The sequence below is a fragment of the Melopsittacus undulatus genome, chromosome 7 (assembly GCF_012275295.1).
Source record: "Melopsittacus undulatus isolate bMelUnd1 chromosome 7, bMelUnd1.mat.Z, whole genome shotgun sequence".
In the NCBI taxonomy this organism is placed as follows: Eukaryota; Metazoa; Chordata; class Aves; order Psittaciformes; family Psittaculidae; genus Melopsittacus; species Melopsittacus undulatus.
Genome location: NC_047533.1, coordinates 33,661,834 through 33,684,324, shown reverse-complemented (window position 1 = coordinate 33,684,324; position 22,491 = coordinate 33,661,834). Strand labels below are relative to the sequence as shown.

At 41.8% G+C, this 22,491-nt stretch overlaps 1 protein-coding gene across 1 annotated transcript in view; it reads left to right on the top strand.

Moving 5' to 3' along the window:
• The first annotated feature begins 898 nt into the window (after positions 1 to 898).
• The window catches only part of SNX25 (sorting nexin 25), a 78,925-nt gene continuing 57,332 nt past the window's right edge, over positions 899 to 22,491 (top strand). The window contains exons 1-2 of the mRNA XM_031048946.2: positions 899 to 1,617; positions 15,220 to 15,304. Of these exons, the coding sequence (XP_030904806.2) occupies positions 1,168 to 1,617; positions 15,220 to 15,304 (535 nt within the window). The 5' untranslated portion in view covers positions 899 to 1,167. The remainder of the gene's footprint in view (positions 1,618 to 15,219; positions 15,305 to 22,491) is intronic.

Here is a 22,491-nt window from a genome sequence, read left to right as displayed (position 1 = left end):
TTTCTTAATGAGATATCTGCTCTTAAAATGAAGTCTGTGACTAAGTACTTGTACATCTACTTTGGCACAGTCTGGCTTCCTTTAGGGAAGCATTGCCCTTTACTCCTACTCTGAAGGGATCAAGGCCTCCTTCCCACCTTGGCTGGGGCTGGTAACTGCTATGGGAATCCATTAAGTGCACTGTCCCTGTGGGAAGGTGAACATACATCCCCAGCACAGCTGGAATAGGGCAAGATTTTGAGGAGTTTGTTGTCAGAATATGCTACAGGCAGTCCCAACCACTCAGACCAGCTGAGTGAGGGTAGCAATGGGAGTGCTGACAGGCTTCCTTTTGGGGTACTGAGGCTGGGTTTTGCAGAATCTCAGTTGTGTCGCTGTTCTATTAATTTTTCATGTCTGAAATCTAGTTAGTTATGGCCTCCATCGGCTGATCAAAGGGCTGTGAGCAGAGGGGTGCACACAGTGCTCAGTCAGGAAGGGGTCTGAGCCTCAGAGATGCCCCCGCCCAAGGTTTAGTCCTGAGCTCAGGCCAGGGCCTCGGTGCTGTGGCCAGGCCATCCCGGGCCCCACCTGTCCCACCAAACCGAGGCCCGCAGCCCCTTAGCTCTGCCAGGCTGTCCATAGCGGAGGGGCGCCCGGCAGCTTTCCGCGGGACTCAGCTCCACACTGCGGACCCCTCGGGGAGGCACCTTCCCCTCTTCTTCCCTCCCGAGTGCAGCTGTTTCCCGACCTGTGCGCACCCTGCCACTGCGCTGCCCTCTGGGCAAAGAGTGCATGGGGCTGGCAGACCAGGCCCGCCGTGGGGCGGCACCGGGCGGGCCGGGGACACGTGCGCCCGCCACTCCGCCCCCGCCGCCTCCCCTCCCCCTGCCGGACACCGATCGGTGCGGCGGGGCCTTCCCGCCTGCCGCCGCGGCGCTCGGATCCTGTCGCTCATCGGCGGGCAGCGCTGCCGCTTCAGCCGCCAGGAAGCGGCGGGGCCACCGAGCACCCGACTGCCTCCGGGCATGAGCTCCGGCTCCCCCGGCGGCCGCAGCGGTGCCAGTGGCGGCGGCGAGCTGCGGTGGAGGCGGTGGAGGAGGACAGGGGGGGGCCCGGGAGCGGCGACCTTCGCAGGGGGCTGCCGCGGCGGGAGATGCTCTTGCTCCCAGCGGCGCCAGGAGCAGCATGTTCCCCGGTGCCGACAGCGCTAGCAGCACGGCCGGGCAGCCCGAGCCGGCGGGGGCTGCCGCCCCGGGTCCGCTGGGCTCACACGGCCCCGGCAGCGAGGCCGGCCGCTGCGGCGCCCCGGCAGCCGCCGCTGTTGCCGGTGGCGGCGGCGAGGAGGAGGCGGCGGAAGACGAGGAGGATGAGGATCCCGGCTCGTCCCGCTTCGTGCTGGCAGCCGGGCTGGGGCTGCTGGCAGTGTCTATCGTCCACCTGGGGCAGGAGCGGGCCGAAGCTGGGGGTGGCTGGCCGCCGTGCCTGGCCCTGCTGCTGCTCCGCCTCGCTCTCTACGCGGGCTGCGCCGCCGTCGCCGCCGCGCTGGGTACCCTGATCGTCCTCGTGTGTCGTGGCCGCCGCCGTTTGCCGCCGCCGGACTTTGCCGCCGCAGCTCCTGTCCTACGGACTGTGGGGGTAAGTGGCGAGACGGGAGGGGAGCGGGGCGGGGGTCGGCCGCGGGCGCTCTCTCTTTACGCCGGCGGGGAGAGGGTCTCGCGCTTCCCCGCGGAGCGCCGGGCCTCGCGCGGCCGCAGGAGCCTATCCACTCAGCCGCCCGGCGGGGCTTTAAATGGGGAAAGTTGTGCTGGAGGGTTGCAGGGGTGCGGGAAAAACCGAGACTTTGCTCCGAGAGAGACCATCAGAGTGCGGCATCAGTGGTATGGCAATTTGTTGTTGGCTATGTCTCAAATCCGTTTCTGCTCCTTCGGTTGAAGTGCCATTAGTAAAAGAGAGAGACGTGCTCTAAGAGCCAGCATAGCATTGCTTAAATGCTTGTTCTGGAGTTGGGCAGTTTCAGATAGTGTTATCATAATGTCGTGAAGAAGTGCCAGAGTGTTTTAAAACCTTTGCAGTCTTCTACACAAAAGATAAATTTGCTTTCTGTATGTCTTCTCAAATGTACTAATTAATATCCGTGAGCTCTTCCTAGCTCACTGCTAAGTAGTTTTTGGTTGGGTTTTTTTTCCTTGGACGGGACCTGCAGCACAAGGTATTTGGAGACTGACTGCAGGTGCTGGTCAGAATAACTTTGCTCTCATCCACGCACGTCCCTACCCAGGTTTTCCAGGGTTCTGGAGGTGATCCTAGACAGCCCTGAAAAGCTGCGGCTGGAAATGAGGATCCCCCCTCTGCACTCCCGCCGTGCCACGGATTGCAGGGTTGTGGTGTTTGACACCACAGCTGACGACTCCATCCGGGAGCCCTTGGTCCCTCACCCAGCAAATTGTAGACCTTAACGTGGTATGTTAGAAAGCAAAGTGCTGCAGCCGTAGACAGTGCAACTGAAGTGCTATTTCACTTTGGTGAGTGTCACACAGAATACCTGAGAGTGCTCTACAAAGAAATAGGAGCATGATTGGTGTGCTGCCTCACCATTTTGGTGACCCAGTTCATTACACTTAGTACATATACTCTTCTTGTTAGCAGCAAGTAAATAATGCTGTCACTTCTGTGTTTCTGGGGATGCGGTTCATGCAAATGTACTTGCAGAAAGCAAGGGTGCTGGCAGGGCAGAAAACTTGCTAGAAGTCACGTGCTGATACAGTTGGCTCATTTTGGCTTGCCAGTCAAATTGGCTAATGACCTGTAGTAGTGGACCTAGGGAGGGAAGGAGCCTGTGTTTGTGAGCAGTGCATCTTTCCAGGCCTGCATTTAATGGGAACTGGCAGGACCCTGTCAGTAGTAGGTGTTTGACTGGGTGTTGATGACTTTAGTGAATAATACAACTTGCAAAGGTGCATTCAGGATCTGTGTGTGGCAGTGGCTGGGTGTGATAATAATTTTGTCTTCTTGGTAGACTTCTTAAAATACTTTTTACTTTGAAGACTCAGGTTCATACTAATTTATTTGAAGGGAATGAAAAACAAATAGTGTGTATGTGTGTTTGAAGTGAAAAATGGGAAGCTGTAATGCACACAGCAAGCTATAAGCAGAAGGTACCTCTTGTGTAGGTAATGTATTAAGTGGGTACAGCTAGGGGTTGTTAAGCAGTTTCTTGGAGTAGCAATGCTGGGAAACAAATATGTATTAAGTGCTATATGCTTTTGTATTTCACCACTCATTCAAAGGGGAAAAAAACCCCAAAACATCAGTAATAAATTCCTGTTGCCTTCAGATTTGAAACAATCACAGAATGATTTGGATTTGAAGGGACCTTAAAGAACATTTAATCATAACCCCCCTGCCATAGATAGGGGCATCCCCCACTAGACAAGGTGGCTCAAAGACCCCATCCAGCTTGGCCTACAACATTGCCCGGTATGGGGCATCCACACCTTTTCTGGGCAGCTTGTTCCAGTTGCCCAGAAAAGCTGTGTTCCACCATTCTCATAGTAAAGATTTTTTTTTTTTTCCAATATCTTACTATAACTTACCCTCTTTCAGCTTAAACCTGTGCCCCCTTGTCCTGTCGTTATAAGCCCTTTTAAAAAGTCCCTCTCTGGATTTCTTGTAACCAATATTATGTACTGGAAGCTGCTCTAAGGTTGTCCCTCAGTCTTCCCCAGGCTGAACAATCCCAACTCTCTTAGCCTAGCTGCATAGAAGAGTTACTCCAGCCTTCTGATCATCTTCATGGCCCTCTGGAGGTTTGCAAGGTTAAATATTTTGGTGATAATGCCGCAGCTCCAGTGACATTTTTGTTTAGGTAAGTATAGCAGCACATCTGTATGTGTGTTAATTTACTTCTAGAACATACTGTATACATAATATAAAAAAAGAAATAATCTATATGTACACTTAATAAGGGAAATGTCCCTGCTGCTGCAGTGAGGATCAACTTTCAGATTTGTGAAACAGCCAAACAATGAAATTTAGAAAGCCAAGAGTTAAAGAAAAAAATCAGATTTACTGATTTTTTCTCTCCCCCTTTCTGAAAAACATAATACATAAGCCCACTGAACAGGAGTGAAACTTGAACTGTGGGGAGACAAATACAGTCACATCAGTTACTGTATCCTATGCGCTTTCTTTTAGTGGGATGTTCCTTCTTTTTGTGGTATGTTATTGCCAGTTTCTCTTCAAGATGTTCTCCTTTTGCCACCATCTGTTGGATTTGTATATGTAAATAGTGCCCACCTGCTCTTGCTTTTCTAGTACGTGGTGTTTGGATTTATTAGTTCTGTAGTATGCGTTCATTGTTTCAGAAGGAAATTGAAATCTTGCACATAAAAGTCACTGCTAAAGCAGCAGCACCTGCTGCAGTCCTTTTCATGGGATTGTTTCTTTACCCTCCTCCTGATTCAGTTGAAATTTTTCTTTCCTGCCTCTTTGCAGTGTTCTCAAAATTTAACCTGGCTGTAGAAAAGGGACTGTCAAGCAAGGAGCAACAAGGTACTTTCTCTTTAGAAGCTATAATTCCAGGCATCTTGTTTGGGTGTCTTATACCTTCAATTTAGAGTTTCGTTGATTTTGTTTTGATGCAAAATGGCTTCAGGGCTGCAAAGCTCCTTGACATACTTTTCTGAACAGTTTTGTATATGTTTGGCAGGTTTCCCAATTGGTGCTTCAGCAACATGTAGGTGAAGAAAGTAGTAGTGTCTGTATAGGCAACGTATAGAAGTGTAGGCCATTCGCTAAAATGGTTTTTGAAGTTTCCTCCATACATTTGTCTTTGAAAAATTTGTAGGTCTTTGTATTTACACTGCTTTATTATCATTCATCTGTCACTCTCCCAGTTTTCATAGAGCCTTACGAGCCTGCTGTCTTTTTCTTTCCAGCAGCCAGTAGTAGGATGACTGTAAAGCAAGAATTTATTAAGCCTTTCTACATTTGAAGAACCCTTCGTTAGCCTATAAATTTAAAATATTTTATTTTATTTTAGGAAGAAGTCTCATGGCTGATGTCTTACTCTGCATGTGTCATATGTGCACAGACTCAGGGCAGATGGATTGATTTTTCATTCTTTGAGTGAGCTTCACATTGGGGTTAACAGATGAGGAAATACTTAAGTATTCAGTAATAAATATTTACTCTAGTGGGAGTCAGTCTCAGCTCTTGGAGAGTGGGAGTACTCTTGATCAACTTCAAAGGGACTTGGATCCAGTTCTTCATGCTGTCCTGAAAAAGGGGAGTTTTTGTAAGTTCTCGATTCTGCAGGCACTTACAGTGCGAGTTTAGTGCTATTGATTTCCATAGTCGTCTTCATGCAGCTGAGTAACTTGGGTGAGGAAGTGCCGTGTTGCAGGTTTGAACTCAGAAGAGCAAGGTGTATGCCTTATCGTTTTGCTTGAACTTGTGGATGGTGAAACGATCTTTCCGAATGTGAAGCTGTGCTTTGTTCAGAGTACTTTTTGTGTAACCCATTTGGGACTCAAAAGGTGAAGACTTTATGATGAAGTCGGGTATCTCAGGAAGAGCATATGAAATCTGCTGTAAAACTGCAAACGAAGAGGTGCAATTTATATTGCCATAGTGAGGTGTGCTTTCAGCGTAGCCTTCCCATATGTGAGAGCTCCAACTGCAAGGTCTGTCTGGAGAGTCTTCCAGCTTCCATATAAAGGTTTGCTTCTTCCAGTGTTCCTTTATATCTTCCTTGGAAAGAGAAGGGAAGAGGGTGTACAGGCAACTAATAATATTCATAATATTCACAGAATCACAGTATCCCGAGGGTTGGAAGGGACCTCAAAAGGTCATCTAGTCCAACCCCCCCTGCAAGAGCAGGGTAACCTAGAGTACATCACACAGGAACTTGTCCAGGTGGGCCTTGAATATATCCAACGTAGGAGACTCCACAACCCCCCTGGGCAACCTGTTCCAGTGCTCTGTCACTCTTACAGTAAAGAAGTTCTTCCTGATGTTAACGTGGAACCTTCTATGCTCCAGTTTACACCCATTGCCCCTTGTCCTATCACTGGATATCACTGAAAAAAGCCTAGCTCCATCATCCTGACACCCACCCTTTACATATTTGTAAACACTGATGAGATCACCCCTCAGTCTCCTCCAAGCTAAAGAGACCCAGCTCCCTCAGCCTCTCCTCATAAGGGAGGTGTTCCACTCCCTTAATCATCTTTGTGGCTCTGCGCTGGACTCTTTCAAGCAATTCCCTGTCCTTGAACTGAGGGGCCCAGAACTGGATGCAATATTCCAGATGCGGCCACACCAAGGCAGAGTAGAGGGGGAGGAGAACCTCTCTTGCCCTACTAACCACACCCTTTCTAATGCACCCTAGGATGGCATTTGCCTTCTTGGCCACAAGGGCACATTGCTGGCTCATGGTCATCCTCCTATCCACCAGGACCCCAGGTCCCTTTCCCCTTCACTCCTTTCCAGCAGGTCAACCCCCAACCTGTACTGGTACATGGGGTTGTTCTTCCCCAGATGCAAGACTCTACACTTGCCCTTGTTGAATTTCATCAAGTTTCTCCCCACCCAACTCTCCAGCCTGTCCAGGTCTCGCTGAATGGCAACACAGCCTTCTGGTGTGTCAGCCACTCCTCCCAATTTAGTGTCATCAGCGAACTTGCTGAGGGTACACTCAGTTCCCTCATCCAGGTCGTTGATGAAAATATTAAACAGCACTGGTCCCAGCACCGACCCCTGAGGGACTCCACTAGTGAGAGACCTCCAGCTAGATTCTGCCCCATTGACCACAACTCTCTGCCTTCTTCCTTTCAACCAGTTCTTCATCCACCTCACTACCTGATCGTCAAGCCCACACTTCCTTAGCTTATCTATGAGAATGCTGTGGGAGACAGTATCAAATGCCTTACTGAAATCAAGAAAAACCACATCTACCGCTCTACCATCATCCCTCCACCTAGTTACTTCCTCATAGAAGGCTATAAGGTTGGTCAAACATGACTTCCCCTTCATAAAACCATGTTGGCTGTTCTTAATAACCCCCTCATCCTTGATATGCCTAGAGATGGAGTCAAGAATAAGTTGTTCCATCACCTTTCCAGGGACGGAGGTAAGGCTGACCAGTCTATAATTACCCGGGTCCTCCTTCTTGCCTTTCTTATAGACTGGTGTGACATTTGCCATCTTCCAATCCTCAGGCACCTCTCCTGTTTCCCACAATTTACCAAAGATTATGGAGAGTGGCCTAGCAATGACCTCCGCCAGCTCCCTCAGCACCTGTGGGTGCATTCCATCTGGACCCATTGATTTATAGATGTCCAGGTTGCGTAGCTGATCCCTAACCCAATCCTCATCTACCAAAGCAAACTCCTCCTTTGTCCTGACTCCTTCTGGGGCTACAGGAATCTGGGGCCCCTGGGGAGAGTCTGCAGGAGTAAAGACAGAGGCAAAGAAAGCATTCAGCACCTCTGCCTTCTTTATATCCTCTGTCTCCAGGGCACCCACCTCGTTCAACAGTGGGCCTATATTGCCTGTTGTGATAGTTTTATTTGCTATGTATTTGAAGAAGCCCTTTCTATTGTCCTTAATCCGACTAGCAAGACTAATTTCCAAGGAGGCCTTAGCTGTCCTAATTGCTTCCCTACATCATCTAACAACTGTCCTATATTCCTTCCAAGTGGCCAGCCCCTCTTTCCATAATCCATAGATTCTCCTTTTTCACTTGAGTTTGCCCAGCAGCTCATTGTTTAACCACGCTGGTCTCCTAGATCCATTACTTGATTTCCTACTCATTGGGATGCTCTGATCCTGAGCTTGGAAGAAGTGGTCCTTGAATGCTGACCAACTATCAGCTATGTAGCTATTGCTAAATTGTATTGAAATAGTGGGAATTAAACGACACCCTGGAGTTGTACATTTTGCTGTCACCAGCAGTTGTACATTGTGTTATTTTTCAGCTTCTCAGGAGCTGTTTTAGGACAAGATTATTTGTGGTGGAGGAGGGCAGCAAAGTGCAGCATGGGAGCAAAAAGGCATGGTGACCCAATTGTACTTTGATAACAATGCCTGTCTCAAAGGGGGTTTTCACTTTTCAAGTATCTGTGGACTTGCTCATACTGATAATAGCCCTGGTTAGAACATGCGTCACCTTTTAACTTCAGTCTTGTTCCCTACACTGATAACTGGTGTGGTTGTAGAGGAGATGTCTTTGACTCATATGAAGAGCCATGTTAACCAAGTTAATGGGAAGGAGAAAGAAAACACTTTTTTCTGTCATTTCCAGTGTGAGTTGTTTCTCCACCAAAAAAACTGGCAGGATGGAGTTTCTTTTCAGTGTAGTGTTTTTACTGTGATTCAAAGCAAAAACTCTGAATAATAGGAGCTGGGTTATCAAGTTCATTTAAATAATGAGAAAAAAAACAGGGATAGTTTATTAAATTTAAGTGCTGCATTTTAAATACATAATAAATGAATAATACTCTGTATAGGGAATGATCTACCTAGTCTTGTCTTGTAGTCTTGTGTTTGAGTATCTGTTATGGTTAAGCTGAGTGCTCTTTTTGAGGAATGTAAGGGTGGTGGAGGGAATGGACACATGGTTTTCCTTCACTGTTGGACTTTGGCCATCAGATGAGGTTTGCAAAGGTAAGCTTGCAGGAGACCCAGCGGCTGTAGGAAGCCAAAGGTTTACCATCTGAGGGCATCAGCTTCAAATGTGATGCAGAGCAGTTCCTGAGATAATGAGCAGTTTCAAGCAGCTGTGAGGGAGAGGAGAAACTTCCCAACTCCATTCAGTCTTTACACCTTAGTAAGTCTTCAAAAGTATTTGTGGGGTTTTTATCAACCTAAAGCCAAGATGTTCTACAGTTTGTCTCATTCCCTGCTCCATTAGGGAATATGGAGAGCTCCAGTTTGCAGGGTTTTTGCTGTTACTTCTGCCGGTCTCTGCTTGCTGCTCTTCTGTTGTGCTTGTTTTAGATCCTCTTGGGCTTGCAACCAAATACTCTGTTTACTGCCATTCTTCTAATTTATCACTTGTTTCTGGATTGAAAGCAGAGAATATGTTTCAAGAATTTTTTTTTGTTTTGTGTTTTAACAGCTGAGTGTCTAGTACTTTTGTTCTTAGTGCTGTCTCTTACTTTAGGCAGGCAAACAATCAGCTTTTGATGATTTAGGTGAGTTTACTACTAAGAAAGTCCTGAAATTAAATTAAGGAGAAGGTATCATAGCATTGCCTCCGAATTTCAGGAATATTTTAAAGTTTGAAGAGAATATTGCTTGAATTGCAAACATTCAGTTATAGCTCAGTGGGGGCCTGTTACACTTTGCGGCCTGTAGTTTAGATATGTCTGTTTCAGTTTGTTTTTAGGGATGTGTGGAATATCTGTTATCCTTAGGGATTTCGAAGCTTTTTCAGGATTGAGGTTTTGTCAGGACTGCATGCATTGATTACCTGCAGGCATAACTTTGAAGTGGTAACTTTATTCTCACAGGAGACTGATCTCGGGAAATTAAATGTTGAAATGTTCTTCAGATTCTGTGTCTCACTTATTTGTCCCATAACTCCTCAGCAATGAGCAGACTTAGTTTTCCACACAGCATTTTCTCCATCATGTGTATTTAGAGATCTCTTGTCTTGTCATGCAACCCCGTTTCCTTCCATTGTGTCCTGTGTGGTCTTCAGCTCTGCATTGTATTGTGCTTGGCATTTAATTTTCTCAACATTGGATTAGGTTGGCATTTCATATGTTGCTATATGAATCAGGCTTCTTTTACCTTTGTAGGGACTGCTTCACCCTTGAAAAGTGTTTTATGACTGATAGTGTAACTAGGGAGCTAGTTCATTTCTTCTGATAACTGATCCATGCTGAGTCAATAAGACTGTCTCATTGGGATCTTGCTGTCAGGTCTCTGGTGGGGGAGTCCTAAAGGAGTAAGGTCAAGAGTGAAAGCATCTTGCATTTAAGATAAACCTTGGGACTGAAAATAACAGTGCACATATATCAAATATTGTAAAACCAAAATTTGATCAAGTTCCTTCTTATTCCAGGTCTTGGTGCCTTGTGCTCTACAAAGGAGAGCAGCAAAGTTTACCCAAGGAAGAGTCAATTATATAGAATACCATATCCTTTACCAAGTTGCCACTTTGTAAAGTGGTTTAAAAAGCACAAAGCAAAACACCTAAACCCCCCAAAGAAATTGTGTAGTTGAAAGGAGAACAGGCTTGTATCATGGGAGGTTTATATGACCAATCACTTTATACCATTTTTTTTCCTGTATTAAACATGCACAGTGAAAGGGAGCAAGTTAATATTAATAAAAACAATGACGACAATTCATTCTGCGTGTTCTGTGATGCTCTGGTAAAAAGACAGAACATCCTACCTTTATACAGTGAAGAGTCATGAGGCAGGGAGGCTATAGCAATAGACACTGCAGGAGTTCCTCGTTGATTGTCAGACTGAAACTGCAGCTGAGGCATGAGTTTGTGCAGGCTTTTCTGGCTTGCCAGCAATTCAGTTTTCATAGCACATGGCTCTTCTGGCTTTGAAGTATAGGTCGCGGGTTCTTGTCTGTTTTAACAGAGGAGAAGAGTGTGGAAATGTTCAGTAGACTGGAGCTGCCATGTATGCTGAAAATTTATGTAAACTTTTATTTTGGTGATAATATTAAGGTTCCTAGCAGGGAATAATGCTGTATTTTTTTGCTGAACAGCAATCTGAATGCTAACTAACCAGGTACGTTTTAGCTGTACTGAAGGGGATTAAAGTATTACCTGAGAAAAGTTTCCTTTCCATATTCTTGTCTGGCTAGTATTATAGGAAAGCTCAAGTCAAGGAAGTTCTTCCTTCATTATAGTTTTTGTACTGCTGCAGTTTTATCAGTTTTGCACGTGGTATATTTAAGGTAAAGGTCCCAGTATAATAAACATGGTTTACATTTTCTAGGAGCTATTATAGTAGTGGAAATAAGATCCACTGATATTCTAAAATAGTTATTGAGATAATGATACTTAACGTAATAGGATTAACATGGTTTAAATATGCTGATTTTTAAATTGGTAACTATGGTATCCCTTAATATATGTAGATTAATGCTTAAGTGACATGTACTTGCTTTGTAATCTTAAATAGAACTATAGGTATTAATTTAAAATAATAATTCTTGTGAGTAGATAATTTACTTTTGGATCAGAAATTGGAGTAAAGTTTACTACTATAAGAAAACATCCATCCAGATGGGTTAAAGCTGAATTTATGGAGAGTTCAGTGAAGTATTATTTGAAACTGAGACTCTATCATCAAAGTCCAGTCTGATGTTAATGTGTGTTTTACAAAGAAAAGGAGCAAGTTAACAGGGCATTAGTGTGTGGAGCAAGTAGTTGGAGTAACTGGATAGCTCTTACATGCTGAATTAGATGTAGTCTTTGCCTTGTAGATCAGTGATTAAACTGAGCATCTCATGTGCAATGCCCGTTTTTATTGTAGGATCTGTCCTGAGCTCTGTTCTAGTTTTGTGGTAATTGAGTTGATATAATAGAAATAATTGTGATTTTTTTTCTCTGCTTCTGGCCTTTTACTCCCATGGCAGAGTAAGTCTGTATGTGGTGTGCCTGTAGCAGGTGCCTGGCTTTCTGCTATTAGATTTGAGGATTTGCATTTGATGACTGAGTATTGCAGATGGATTTCTTAATAGTGGAAGATACTCCTGTTTACTCTGTGCTTTGCCAGTGTAGTTGTTGAAACACCTTAATTCTTTATTCTTTAGCATTTTCTTCAGAACTGATTTGAAATTGTTTAAACCAATAAATTACGTTAATTTTTGCATCTGTAGGAGACTGAGCCTAAGACAAACTTTCGGGCTTGATGCCAGTATTGTTTTGGGTTTTTTCCCCCCAGGCCTTTCAGACTGTTGTTTTCTGTGTTTTAGACCATTCTCAAAAGTATCAAATAATAAGTATTATTGAGAAGTCTCCAGGAAATACACACATCCTTTTTTTTCAGCCCGTAAACAAAGTAAAAATTAGAGAAAACTTGAACTGTTCCAGGAAACAGGCCTCCCTGTTTGTTAGCAGCCTCATTATTTGCATGTGCTTTCCAAATGTGCTCCACCCTTCAAGTAATTTTATCTTATTTAGGTTTAAGTTTCAGTGTGTTTCCTGCTGTTCTTTAACAATGAAATCTACAGAGTGGAGACCCTGATTTTTGTGTTTTGGGTGGATTTTTTGGTTGGTTTCTTTTTAATGTGGTAGTGCAAGTTAGGGCTAATGGGAACATACCAGGTTTTAATCAGTATAAAACAGCATCTATGTTGAAGCTTTGACTGTGTAAAATCCATTCACGAACATCTTTGGACTCAGTCTGGATTATGCCAACTGTTTCATGAAATGCAGCACTGTTTTCCTTTAGATAAGCCACATGAATCAAAATGTGAAAACATTCCAGTCTAGGCTTTCTAGCTGAACCTGTTCTCTGTATGCACTCTCCATCTGACTTGAGGCAGGTGTGGGAAGAAAACCTTCCAGCAAAATCTGCTGGATTTTTCAGTCTCTCAGCTGTTACATCTGAGTTTGAACTGTGAGTTTTCTGAAGTCCTGTTATTCCAGGTGCTGGTAAGCCTGTGTTACCAGGTTGGAGCTGTTGGGTTTCAGGTGTTTGTTGCTGTGTGTCATCCAACTTAGTGATGCCTCCTTATTTGGTGAATTCATCATTATTCTTGGCACAGAAACAGTTTTTTAAAACCAAATCTCAGCTATGAAAGTTTAAGACTTGGTTCTGCTAAATGCAAGTTTGAAGGAGTGAAGGGAAAAAGGAATTGATCAGTGCTTTTAGAAAAGGCAGCTCAATATCTGGTCCATTATTAGTCACTAAATTAAACTCACAGTTCTCAAAGGATCATCAAGAATCACAGAATAGTTCAGGTTGGAAGGAATGTCTGGAGGTCACCCAGTCCACCCAGCTCAGGGTGGCTCCAGCTAGGTAGGTTGCTTAGGGCTTTGTCCTGTTAATGGGAGTTTTGAGTATCTCCAAGGATAGAGACTCCATAGCTTCTCCCATTCTAGTATTTGACCAGCCTCATAATTAAAATAGATTGGCCCTGTAAGTGATGGGAATTGCCTTTGTTGTAACCTGGCCTATTGTCCTGTGCATGTGCAAGAAGAGTCTGGCTCCCTCTTCTCTGTATGCTCTCATCTGGTCTCCCCAAACTGTTTTTCTTCTTAGCCTGAACTAACCCAAACAACATCACTCAATATATTTAAACATTATTTATTCAAATGTCAGATTCTCATCTGTTCTTGAAAATTTGTTTTTAAACAAAATTGAAACCTTAAACAGAGTTTATTTCTTGCTTTGTGCTTTTCTCACAGGCTGTTCATGGTGATGTCTATAATACCAGTATGAGTATGGAAAAAATTCATTTACCCTTCAGTAATAACATTTTTGCAGTAGCAAAATCACCATTGCTAGTGGTGGTATTCACGTCTTACCTTTGCAGTTCTTCTTGATCACTTGTATAGCATGGATGTTATTATTTTATCTTATTTTTTTTAATGAAAAGCTGGTGCCTTTTAGAAATCAAAAGGTACCAACAGTAGAGGACACTTTCAGTGAAGTATATTCTTGCAAGCTGAAACACAGGTTTTGTATCTTCCTATTTAAGAGGCAGCATTTGACTGAGGCAATAATAGTCTGCCTTCTTCTTAACATTGAGAACATAATGGATCTCTTAACATATGAGAACATAAAAGGATCACTTCCTCCTTTGTGGCATTGTGTATATTGGAATGTGGTGTGGTGATGTGGAGCAAGCTACTTGTACCCATGGATCCCCTCTGAAGGCCTTTTTTTTTAATTATTTTTTAATGTTTTAATTCCTTCTGCCATAAAGAAGTGTGGAACTGAGGCAGATAGCAGGAAACTGTAAAAGTTCAACATTTATAATTTTTTTTATCTCTGCTTGTGTTTAAGTTAGTTTTGAAAGGAGTGATTTGGCTAATGCTTCACCAGGGAGCTTACTCTTGCTTCAGTCCATACAAAAAACCCCATTGCTGCAAACTTAAGTACAAATGAGATCTGTTGATGCCACAGTTAGGACCTGACCTCTATGCAGGTATGACTCGGTTTAGCAGAAGGATTAGTCTTGTAGGATACCCAGGGTAGCATGAGTATTAATGAAGATGGAGTACACTGAGCTCAAGTTTGTCAGGTCTGTGACCTTATGCACTTTCTTCACAGAAAGGCCCAAGTGGCATTGCTTAACAGAGCTTTCTGAATCCCTTCGTCCTCCTCAAATGTATTTGGTATGTTTAATGCCTCTATAAATCTGTCTATTTTTAAATTGGAGTGGTTATGAATCATCCAATTTCTTGCTGCAAATAATGTAGAAAAATCCTGAAGTAATTGTATCATTAGCATTAACACAGCTTTGCATGGAGGCAGCACAATAACATTAGCAGTCAGAGGTGATGTATCGAAGCAAATGTTGTTAGATGTTTTTCCAAACAGCAAAAGTAACTTCTGCAGCCATTCAGGTGGGTATGGCTTACGCTTTTACCAGCATTGTGTTCAGGTAAAAGGGAGTAATGAAAAGCTGTAGTGGTTCCCTAAGCAGATTAACACTCTGTTCTTACATCTCCTTAGTAGTAGTGTTGATAGTGAGGGGGGCTGCAAATTGAGGCAAACATACCGAAATCTTGCTGCTCTTGCTATTTATAGTAATGTTGAGGGGGGAAGAAAACAGCTGCAAGACCACAGCTATGGTCTTAGAGTAGTGACAGGAAGAAGTTGAGGGAGTATTACTGCACTCACGCAAAATCTGGGACAAATTAACTGTGCGTGGAAGGAGGGCACTCAAGGCCTGGCAAGTATCCATGGTAATGCTGTGAGTTAGATATGAGTCTGAACAGCTTGATTTGGATTTTAGGGTAGTTCCAGTTGTTTTATTAAATGCATGCCCTGTTCCTAGTGCATTAAATTGCAAATGAATACAGCTCCCTTCTGCCAAAAACCCCCAGCCTTAAGATAATTTGGCAAGTTGTACAGGGTGTGATATGCAACAATGGGTGTATATATGTGCTTAATGAACAATATATAATAACCTTACAGACAACTGACACTCATCTGTTTTATCTGTATGGGGTACAATATTTGTATTTTATTCCTTCTGTCTTTTGGTTTATTCCTTCCTCTTACCAATATTCTCTTCAAATTTCAGAGTAATTGTTCTGGAAGCTCCCATGATTCAGTCCAATTAAGGAGAGTGGTCATTTCTCACAACATGGATAAAGCACTGAAAGAAGGTGAGTCTTAACTTGGACAGAGGAGCATTAGACTCTATCTCCTGTCCTCTTAACAAACCATGGCTGCACAATATTCCACAATTTTAGAATATAACCCTGCTTTCTTCCTTGATATAAAAGTACAAGGTCTTTTTCTTCCCAAGAGGTCCACTGTAGTAGGTAATGTGGTATTGTTTTTGTAATTTAGCAGATACCTTGTAATTTTAGTGGCAGGTTGGTTTGTTTGTTTTTTTCCAGAAATATATTAAAATATATTTATTGAAATAATACTTATGCACAAAACAAAAGGGTAACGCTTAAAAGGTTCTCAGTTGGATTTTCCTGAACTGATAAATCCTATAGACTCTTGCACACAGTCTTCTCATTCAGTTTAATTCTTGCTGTGAAAACTAGATCTAAAAATCAACATTTGTATTTCTGGCTAATACAGTCTATGAAATCTGTGGATCACCAGTACAGTGACTGGACTCTGGATTGTGAAATGTGAACTATGATCATATGTATTTAAAATGTTTTATTTACAGTTTTAAAAATAAAGAATAACAACTGCTTCTGCACACTCTGTTTTCAACTGACTCCTGATAATACAAATAGCTTAGAACCTGGGATAGTGTCAGAGTTTGCAGTAACAAGTAAAAATCTTTGGTTCAAAGCTTATGCAAGGTTGGAATATAAAGATGATGCTGGGGGTGGAAACCTAGCTATTAAAAAAAGAAAGCTCATAAGAAGGGTTGGGTACTGTAGCTTTTAAAGTATATATATAAAATGTAATGCCCGTCCAGTCTTCTGTAAATATTTTACCTAATTTTGAATATTTTTTCATTAAGATTTCTTTGCAGCACTGTTTGTTTGGGGTGTTTTTTTTCTTTCCCTTCTGCCCTCAATCTGGAGAGTATGTTTTATAATTATCATTGCTTTAAACAGGTTGGTTGTATTATGAAAACTTCTGGGGAATTTTTAAAGTTCCTTTTATGAGTAGCTGTTAGCAGGCTATGTAGCTAAAATACAGTGTTAGAATACCTATTATGTCATGTTTCTGTGAACTATTATATTGTATCATAACTTGGTTTTAGGCAGCATTTTTGTCTGGAATCAGTCAGACTATAGGAATTGTTATGATGTGAAAAGGATAGTAAAGTCTAAACATTACATGTATGAAACAAGCCCAGACAAGTTATTTGCTGTATTCTCTCACATGCGTACTTTTTGGATAATCATCCTTGGAATCTGAAATGAAGCCTTGACATAACCTCACTACCTCTGATTCTGTGCTGATTATTTGGAGATGGACAACAGGTATTGTGGAATACTACGGGAAAGATAGTTGTGTTACACATCCCTTGTTACTTGCACACAGGAGTAACTTGTGCCTGTAAAAAATATGGGAGCTGTCTTCACCTGAAGTATCATTCCACAGATTGTTAGGTTGGATGCATGAGTCCATCCTTACTCCGTAATGCTAAAAGAAAGTTACCAGTATTTAAGTGATTTATTTTGTTGGAGTTGGGGACCTTCTGTTGTTTTACTTACCTTTATGTTATTTACTTTCAGAGTAGCTTTTACCCTCCATTCTCACTGAATTTTGGAGAGCAAGCTTGTCAGATTTCGTTGTATTTCTTCTAGGCCTACTTGATGAAGCCAACTTCTCCAGTTGTGGGGAAAAAAAAAAGGACGAAAAAGGGAAAAAAGTGCAGTTTGACAGGGATGGGACTGTACTTTTCACTCTACCACATGTAGACTTAAACAAGCATTTTGGTTTTGGGAGGTATCTGAGTCATCCTGAATTTCAGATACTCTGAATCCCAAAAGAAACGTTTTACTATAGCTTGTGATCAGTCTGTCTGTGACTAGATAGGGCACATTCCTTGCCCTGTTATGGTTCTGAAACTTGTAATTGTCCTGATATTCTGAATGCTTTTTTTAACTTTTAACAAGTTTGTGGTTACATAAAACATTATTAATAATGATATAAAAATATCATTTGTGTTTCTCTTTCCAGTTTTACACTGATGAAGATTAAAGTGTTTGTAAATCCTAGGAATTTTTGGCAACTTCTTGCTGTCTAGATGTAACATGCTGTTCAACAAAATGCTTTAAAAAGCCTAATTCATTTAGTTAGGAGACTTTCAGATGTCCTGAGGTTTTAATCTTGGAAGACCATTCCTACCACCACTTGAGGTTTTGAGTAGGTGCTGTTAGATTATCACAATTGAAGAGGTTTTACAGTGATTTTTTGTTCAGGTTTTACTTCTCTTTACGTTGCCTTAGAGATTTAAGTATAACATTTTGGAAGGAGCCAGCATCGTCTAATTTTGAAAATGCTATTGCTGGTTATGAAGAGACTGCCCTTTGGTTAATTCTGACTTCTTTACCTGTTTTGCATCATTTATGTAACGAAATTTGCCTGAGGTTTACTAGTAATTGGTAACTATCTTGCACCCCTCAAGAATAGACTGTTGATTGTTAGTCATGCATGCTTTTGCTGGTGTTACAGCCAGTCTGGGTGGACTTTTCTCTCTGGGTTTAGAGTGTCTCTTCTGAGATCCTGTGAGGTGTCTTGCTTGACAAACTGTCACTTGCTTTACTGCCTTTTTCCTGATGTTCTCATCATAGCCTGTTAATGTAGTTGGAAGGGATAGGTATCAGTCATCAACCTTAACTTTAACTGATCAAGTCATGCATTTTTCCATTTCAACCATTGGTCTTATTGAAATAAATTGAAGAATATTATGGTACTTAGTTTAGTTTTCCTGTGACATTGGCTGATAGTAGATGTTGTGCCTGGGATACCTTCTCATCTTGCCAAAGCCAAGGTAACAAAGTTTTTGGGAATTGTTCTTCTACAATGTTGGTCACTAAGTGTTGCTAAGAAGGAACTTCAGTTTATGTTGGTTTACAGCTCAGTTCTAAATGTCCTTCTTATTTCACAGTGACAACAGAGTGGTATAAAAGGATGGTGCTTCATTCTTAATTAAAACATACATAAGCCGTAGATATAGGGAAAGCTGTGGATTAGCCCTGCTATTGTGTGGTGTGTTTTATGAAATCTACGCTCAAAATTAGAACAAGTGTAGTATTATAAGATTTTCATTGTTTAGCATGGCAGAAGGAGAAGGCCTTTTAGTTGTAAACGCCTGAGTCCCTTTTTTAGGCAGTAGTACTTGAGTGACTAACACTGAAATGTGTTTTTTCAGTTCATCTCATGCTTTGTCTTGATAGATTGATTTGACTCTTACTTGCCCTTCATTCATTTTACACAAAGAAAAGACTATCCACTTTAGAAACCCTTTTAACCTTTTAACACTTCCTGTTGGTTATCTGGTAACTTCATGTTTTCAGCCCATATAATATCGTAGTTCAGGAACACGTCTTTGAAAAGAGCCTCTGGTCAGTCAGCCTTGCGCTGCTGCTGTTTGGGCTGAGGGCTAAAGCTGTCAGTAGACATACCCACCATGTGTGCAGCCAGGTGCCCAGGAATTGAGTTTCGTCTTCCGTTTTTATTGCCCCATGTCCTGTGGTCTGTCTCTGTCCTGCGTGCAGTCAGTCTTTATTTCCACCGCTTTAGCAGTGCCAAGAAACTTGGTTTCCATATTACTTACCTGCTTTACTGGATCATTTCTGCCTAAGTAAAACAGCACAGGCCTTAGGACAAATCCCAGCAGAGCTCCACTGGTGAAATACTTCTGCTGTGAAAACAATTCATTCATATCCCTTGTTTCTTGGCTGTTAAAATATTTCATGCCAGAGTGTCATCTGTTCTTTCATAGTGGCTTATTTTCCTTCAACCCTGTGTTGAGGTGACCTTGCTGGAAGTATTTTTGGAATTTAATTAGATTGTACCCATGGATTGAATCTTGCATGTCTGTGTTCTTGTTGGCCCCTTGAAAGAACTGTTAGGCAGTAGTGCACACAAGGAGTTTTTTCCCAGTCTGATTTCCCAACTGACGATCCACGCATTGACATTTAGGGGAAAAAAAATTGCAGTAGCTTCTGCAGCTCCCTATTTGAAAAGCTGTACGTATGCTTTTTTTTTTACCACAGCTCTCAAGAATTTAATTGTTAGAGTCCAAGATATGAGCAAGACTTAATTTGAATTCATATTCTCTCTGCTATTGGGATTCAGACTCTTGGAGCTGAGGATTTTTGGCAAAGGGTACATGGGCAAAACTATTCAGACAGATTTTTTAATTTATTTTTTTAAATGCATTTCCTAGATCTTTGTAACATATTTCTCTCAGTTGTTTATATCCTTGGAAATTCCCATCTTTTTTTCTGCACATACATTATAATTACTAAGAAGCAAATATAAAAAAAAGCTTAATAAGAATAAACTGAGCAGTGTGGAACTATTCCTGATGCAGGATCTTAAACCAATTCATATTAATGTTGCATTTGTGTTTTACAAATTTCAGTGCTTGCTATTGTAGAATAACTCAAGCCAATGTTATATCTATACCTCCTCCTCTGTTGTTCATACAGTCACCAGGAGAGTTTTGGATCTGACCATAACTTCATGTAATGGTTCTGGTCTCTCCAGTGCTTTCAGGAAAGGAGAATTGCTTCTTGTTTGAAACTTGGAAGTCTGTGCACAGGAAGAATATTTTTGGTCTGGTTTTTAATGGTGCTTTGATAAAATGGGCAGGCATTTAGTCCTTTTTTTTCAGATTTCTATGTTGTTTTTTGTAAAGCTGGGTGATGAATCCTCACAGTGTAAAAACTCACATGAAGCTCTGCAGATTGCAGATTTAAAGCCAGTCTGACTGCTTGGCTCTTGTGCTGCTGAACCTTGGGATGAATGAAAGTAGAAGAGGAGATAGCAGTTATTGTAGACCTAAATGGGGTTAGGAATGAAGGAAGGGTCTAAGCGGTGTCTCCCACACAAACTTCTGTCTCTGTACTCCTAACACTCTTAGTTTACAATGTTTAGAAAGAGTAGTTGAAGAGGCTGAACTTCACGTTCACATGGGAGTGACTTTCAGTCAGATTTTAATAACTGGGGGCTTGGATCTTCAGAACTAATTTAGAAAATATAGCAGATTCTTTGCTGACACTGCATCTGATTCAGTCAAACTGAAACAAAATTCTTCTGTTTTGGGTGAGTTAGTGGTAGTAAGGTACGTACTGCCCTGAAAGTGTGCTCTTTTTATTTTTATTCCTTTCTTTTTATTTTTTTTTTGTCATCTGTGCAGTTGTTTTCAATGTTTTAGAGAATGTGCACTGTAAAAATATGAGAGGAGATGAATGAGAAGATCCTTCTCTGAAGGAAGCAAGCTGTGCTCTATAAAAGTCTTACACTTGTTTTCTGTATTTCTTTAGAGTGTAGAAAGAGGCACCAGCTGCATCAGTAGGAATGAAACTAAAGCAGCAACAGCACATCATGGCTAGGATGACGCATAGGGATGAGGTGATTCTTACCCTAGCGCAGACTGCTGTTAGTATCTGTGGCTGATACCCTTCTTGGATTTTGTTTTTTTAAAGTCTAGCTGTCTCATTGCTCATTTGGGCATACATTCTGGGTTCTGTAGTACCCCAAATTATATACAGAACAGCATGGTTAGACTGTTGTGATGCAGGAGGGGCAACAAGGCTCAGAAGCAACAAGAAAACCATAGTAAACTTGTAAAGAAAGAGAACTATAAAAGGTAGGTGCAGGAAAATATGTTTTGAAGTGGAGATGCTCATTTAAGGTCTTGAGTGTAACTGGCAGAAACACGAGTGAAGTATTTTGTACTTGCATGGATTAAGTTTTGGTAATGGTTGGTTATCTTTTGTATTTAGTTTGATGTTGCCACTAGATTTTGTGGTTCTTTCATGTTGATAGATCTAGATGAACACCCATGCAATCACCTTGCTGTGTCTGAGCAGGAATCTTCCCAATGTAATAGATCTTGCTTCAGGTATTTCAAATTTGGGTACAGTAAAGTTTCAGAAGTTGTAGTCTCATAATATTTGCCTAAGTAGCATTAGCTTATACTTGAATGTTGTGCTTTAGCAGAGCACAGAGACTTAACATTGAATATAATGGTTGATGACTGAGTGAGCTAGGAACTGAGCTCAATTTGTAGAGGAGCTGCTTATTAATTACAGTTAAATTAAGGGTCAGTGTGAAAAGATACATGCTCTGAAAGGGAGTATAGTCTCAGGGATTGAGATACACGTTTCACTCTTGTACTCTTGTTTTGTAGAGTTCTGTCTGATAGATGCCTATAGGAGCCACCACTCTACCATGATTTCTCTTCTTAGGCAAAAGATGCTGAAGAACTATACTACTTTGCACCTTTGCAAAGGATAGAGAGTGTGTCTGTGAGAAAATCTGAAAAAGTCGTTGTCTGCCAGTCATGATGATAACAAATACTGCAATGAAGTTTGTTTTGAATAAGCTTGAGAAATTATGGGTCTCTTACAGAGCAGAGGAAAAGGAAGAGTCTATGCTGTGATTGGCTTTCTGCAGCAATTCAGGTAATGCAACAGAAGAGAGTAACCACGCTACAAGAAAAGTGCTTGCAGAAGAACATGGGGACAGATGTGGAAAACTGTTTAAAATGTATATTGTGATAGGAGACTTGAGATAAGTAATGAACTTCAGTTTTTAAAATGCTGGTCCCAGTTGCCCTTTGGTGTATTGAAGGATTATTCCTCAGCTTGCTTATCAGAAGACCATTACCTTTTGGAACTGCTTTTATAACTTTGTAGTATTTGTGAGTGAGAGTTTTCAATGAAATGCAATTTCTTCTGTCTTAGAAAAGTAGTGGAATCAGATACGTTTCAACATGGGAAGTTCTCAGCCTGCCGTAGGGTTCTGCACATATTTTTTCCTCTTGGATTCGAAAAAAGAATCAGAACTTTTATTTATTTATGGCAATGTTTCTCTGAATGATTAATTAAAAAGACTTGAAATGACTTAGCCAAAGGATCTTAACTATATATTTCAGCCCATTCAGTGGTGCAACTCAGTTTCTTTATAAACCTGAAAGAGCTGATTTATGAAGTATTTATTAGAAACTTTTATCAATTTTAGCTTTTTTTTTTGAAATGTTTTTAACAGGATGCTGTTGGATAAAGTCTGCTAATATTTCAGGCAGGCAGAAGTATCTAACTTAACTTGTTCTGCTGTTAGGATGTTATTAGTTCACTGTCACAGTGTCAAGGAGCTTTTTATAGTTTATTAAACTGCCAAGCAAACAACT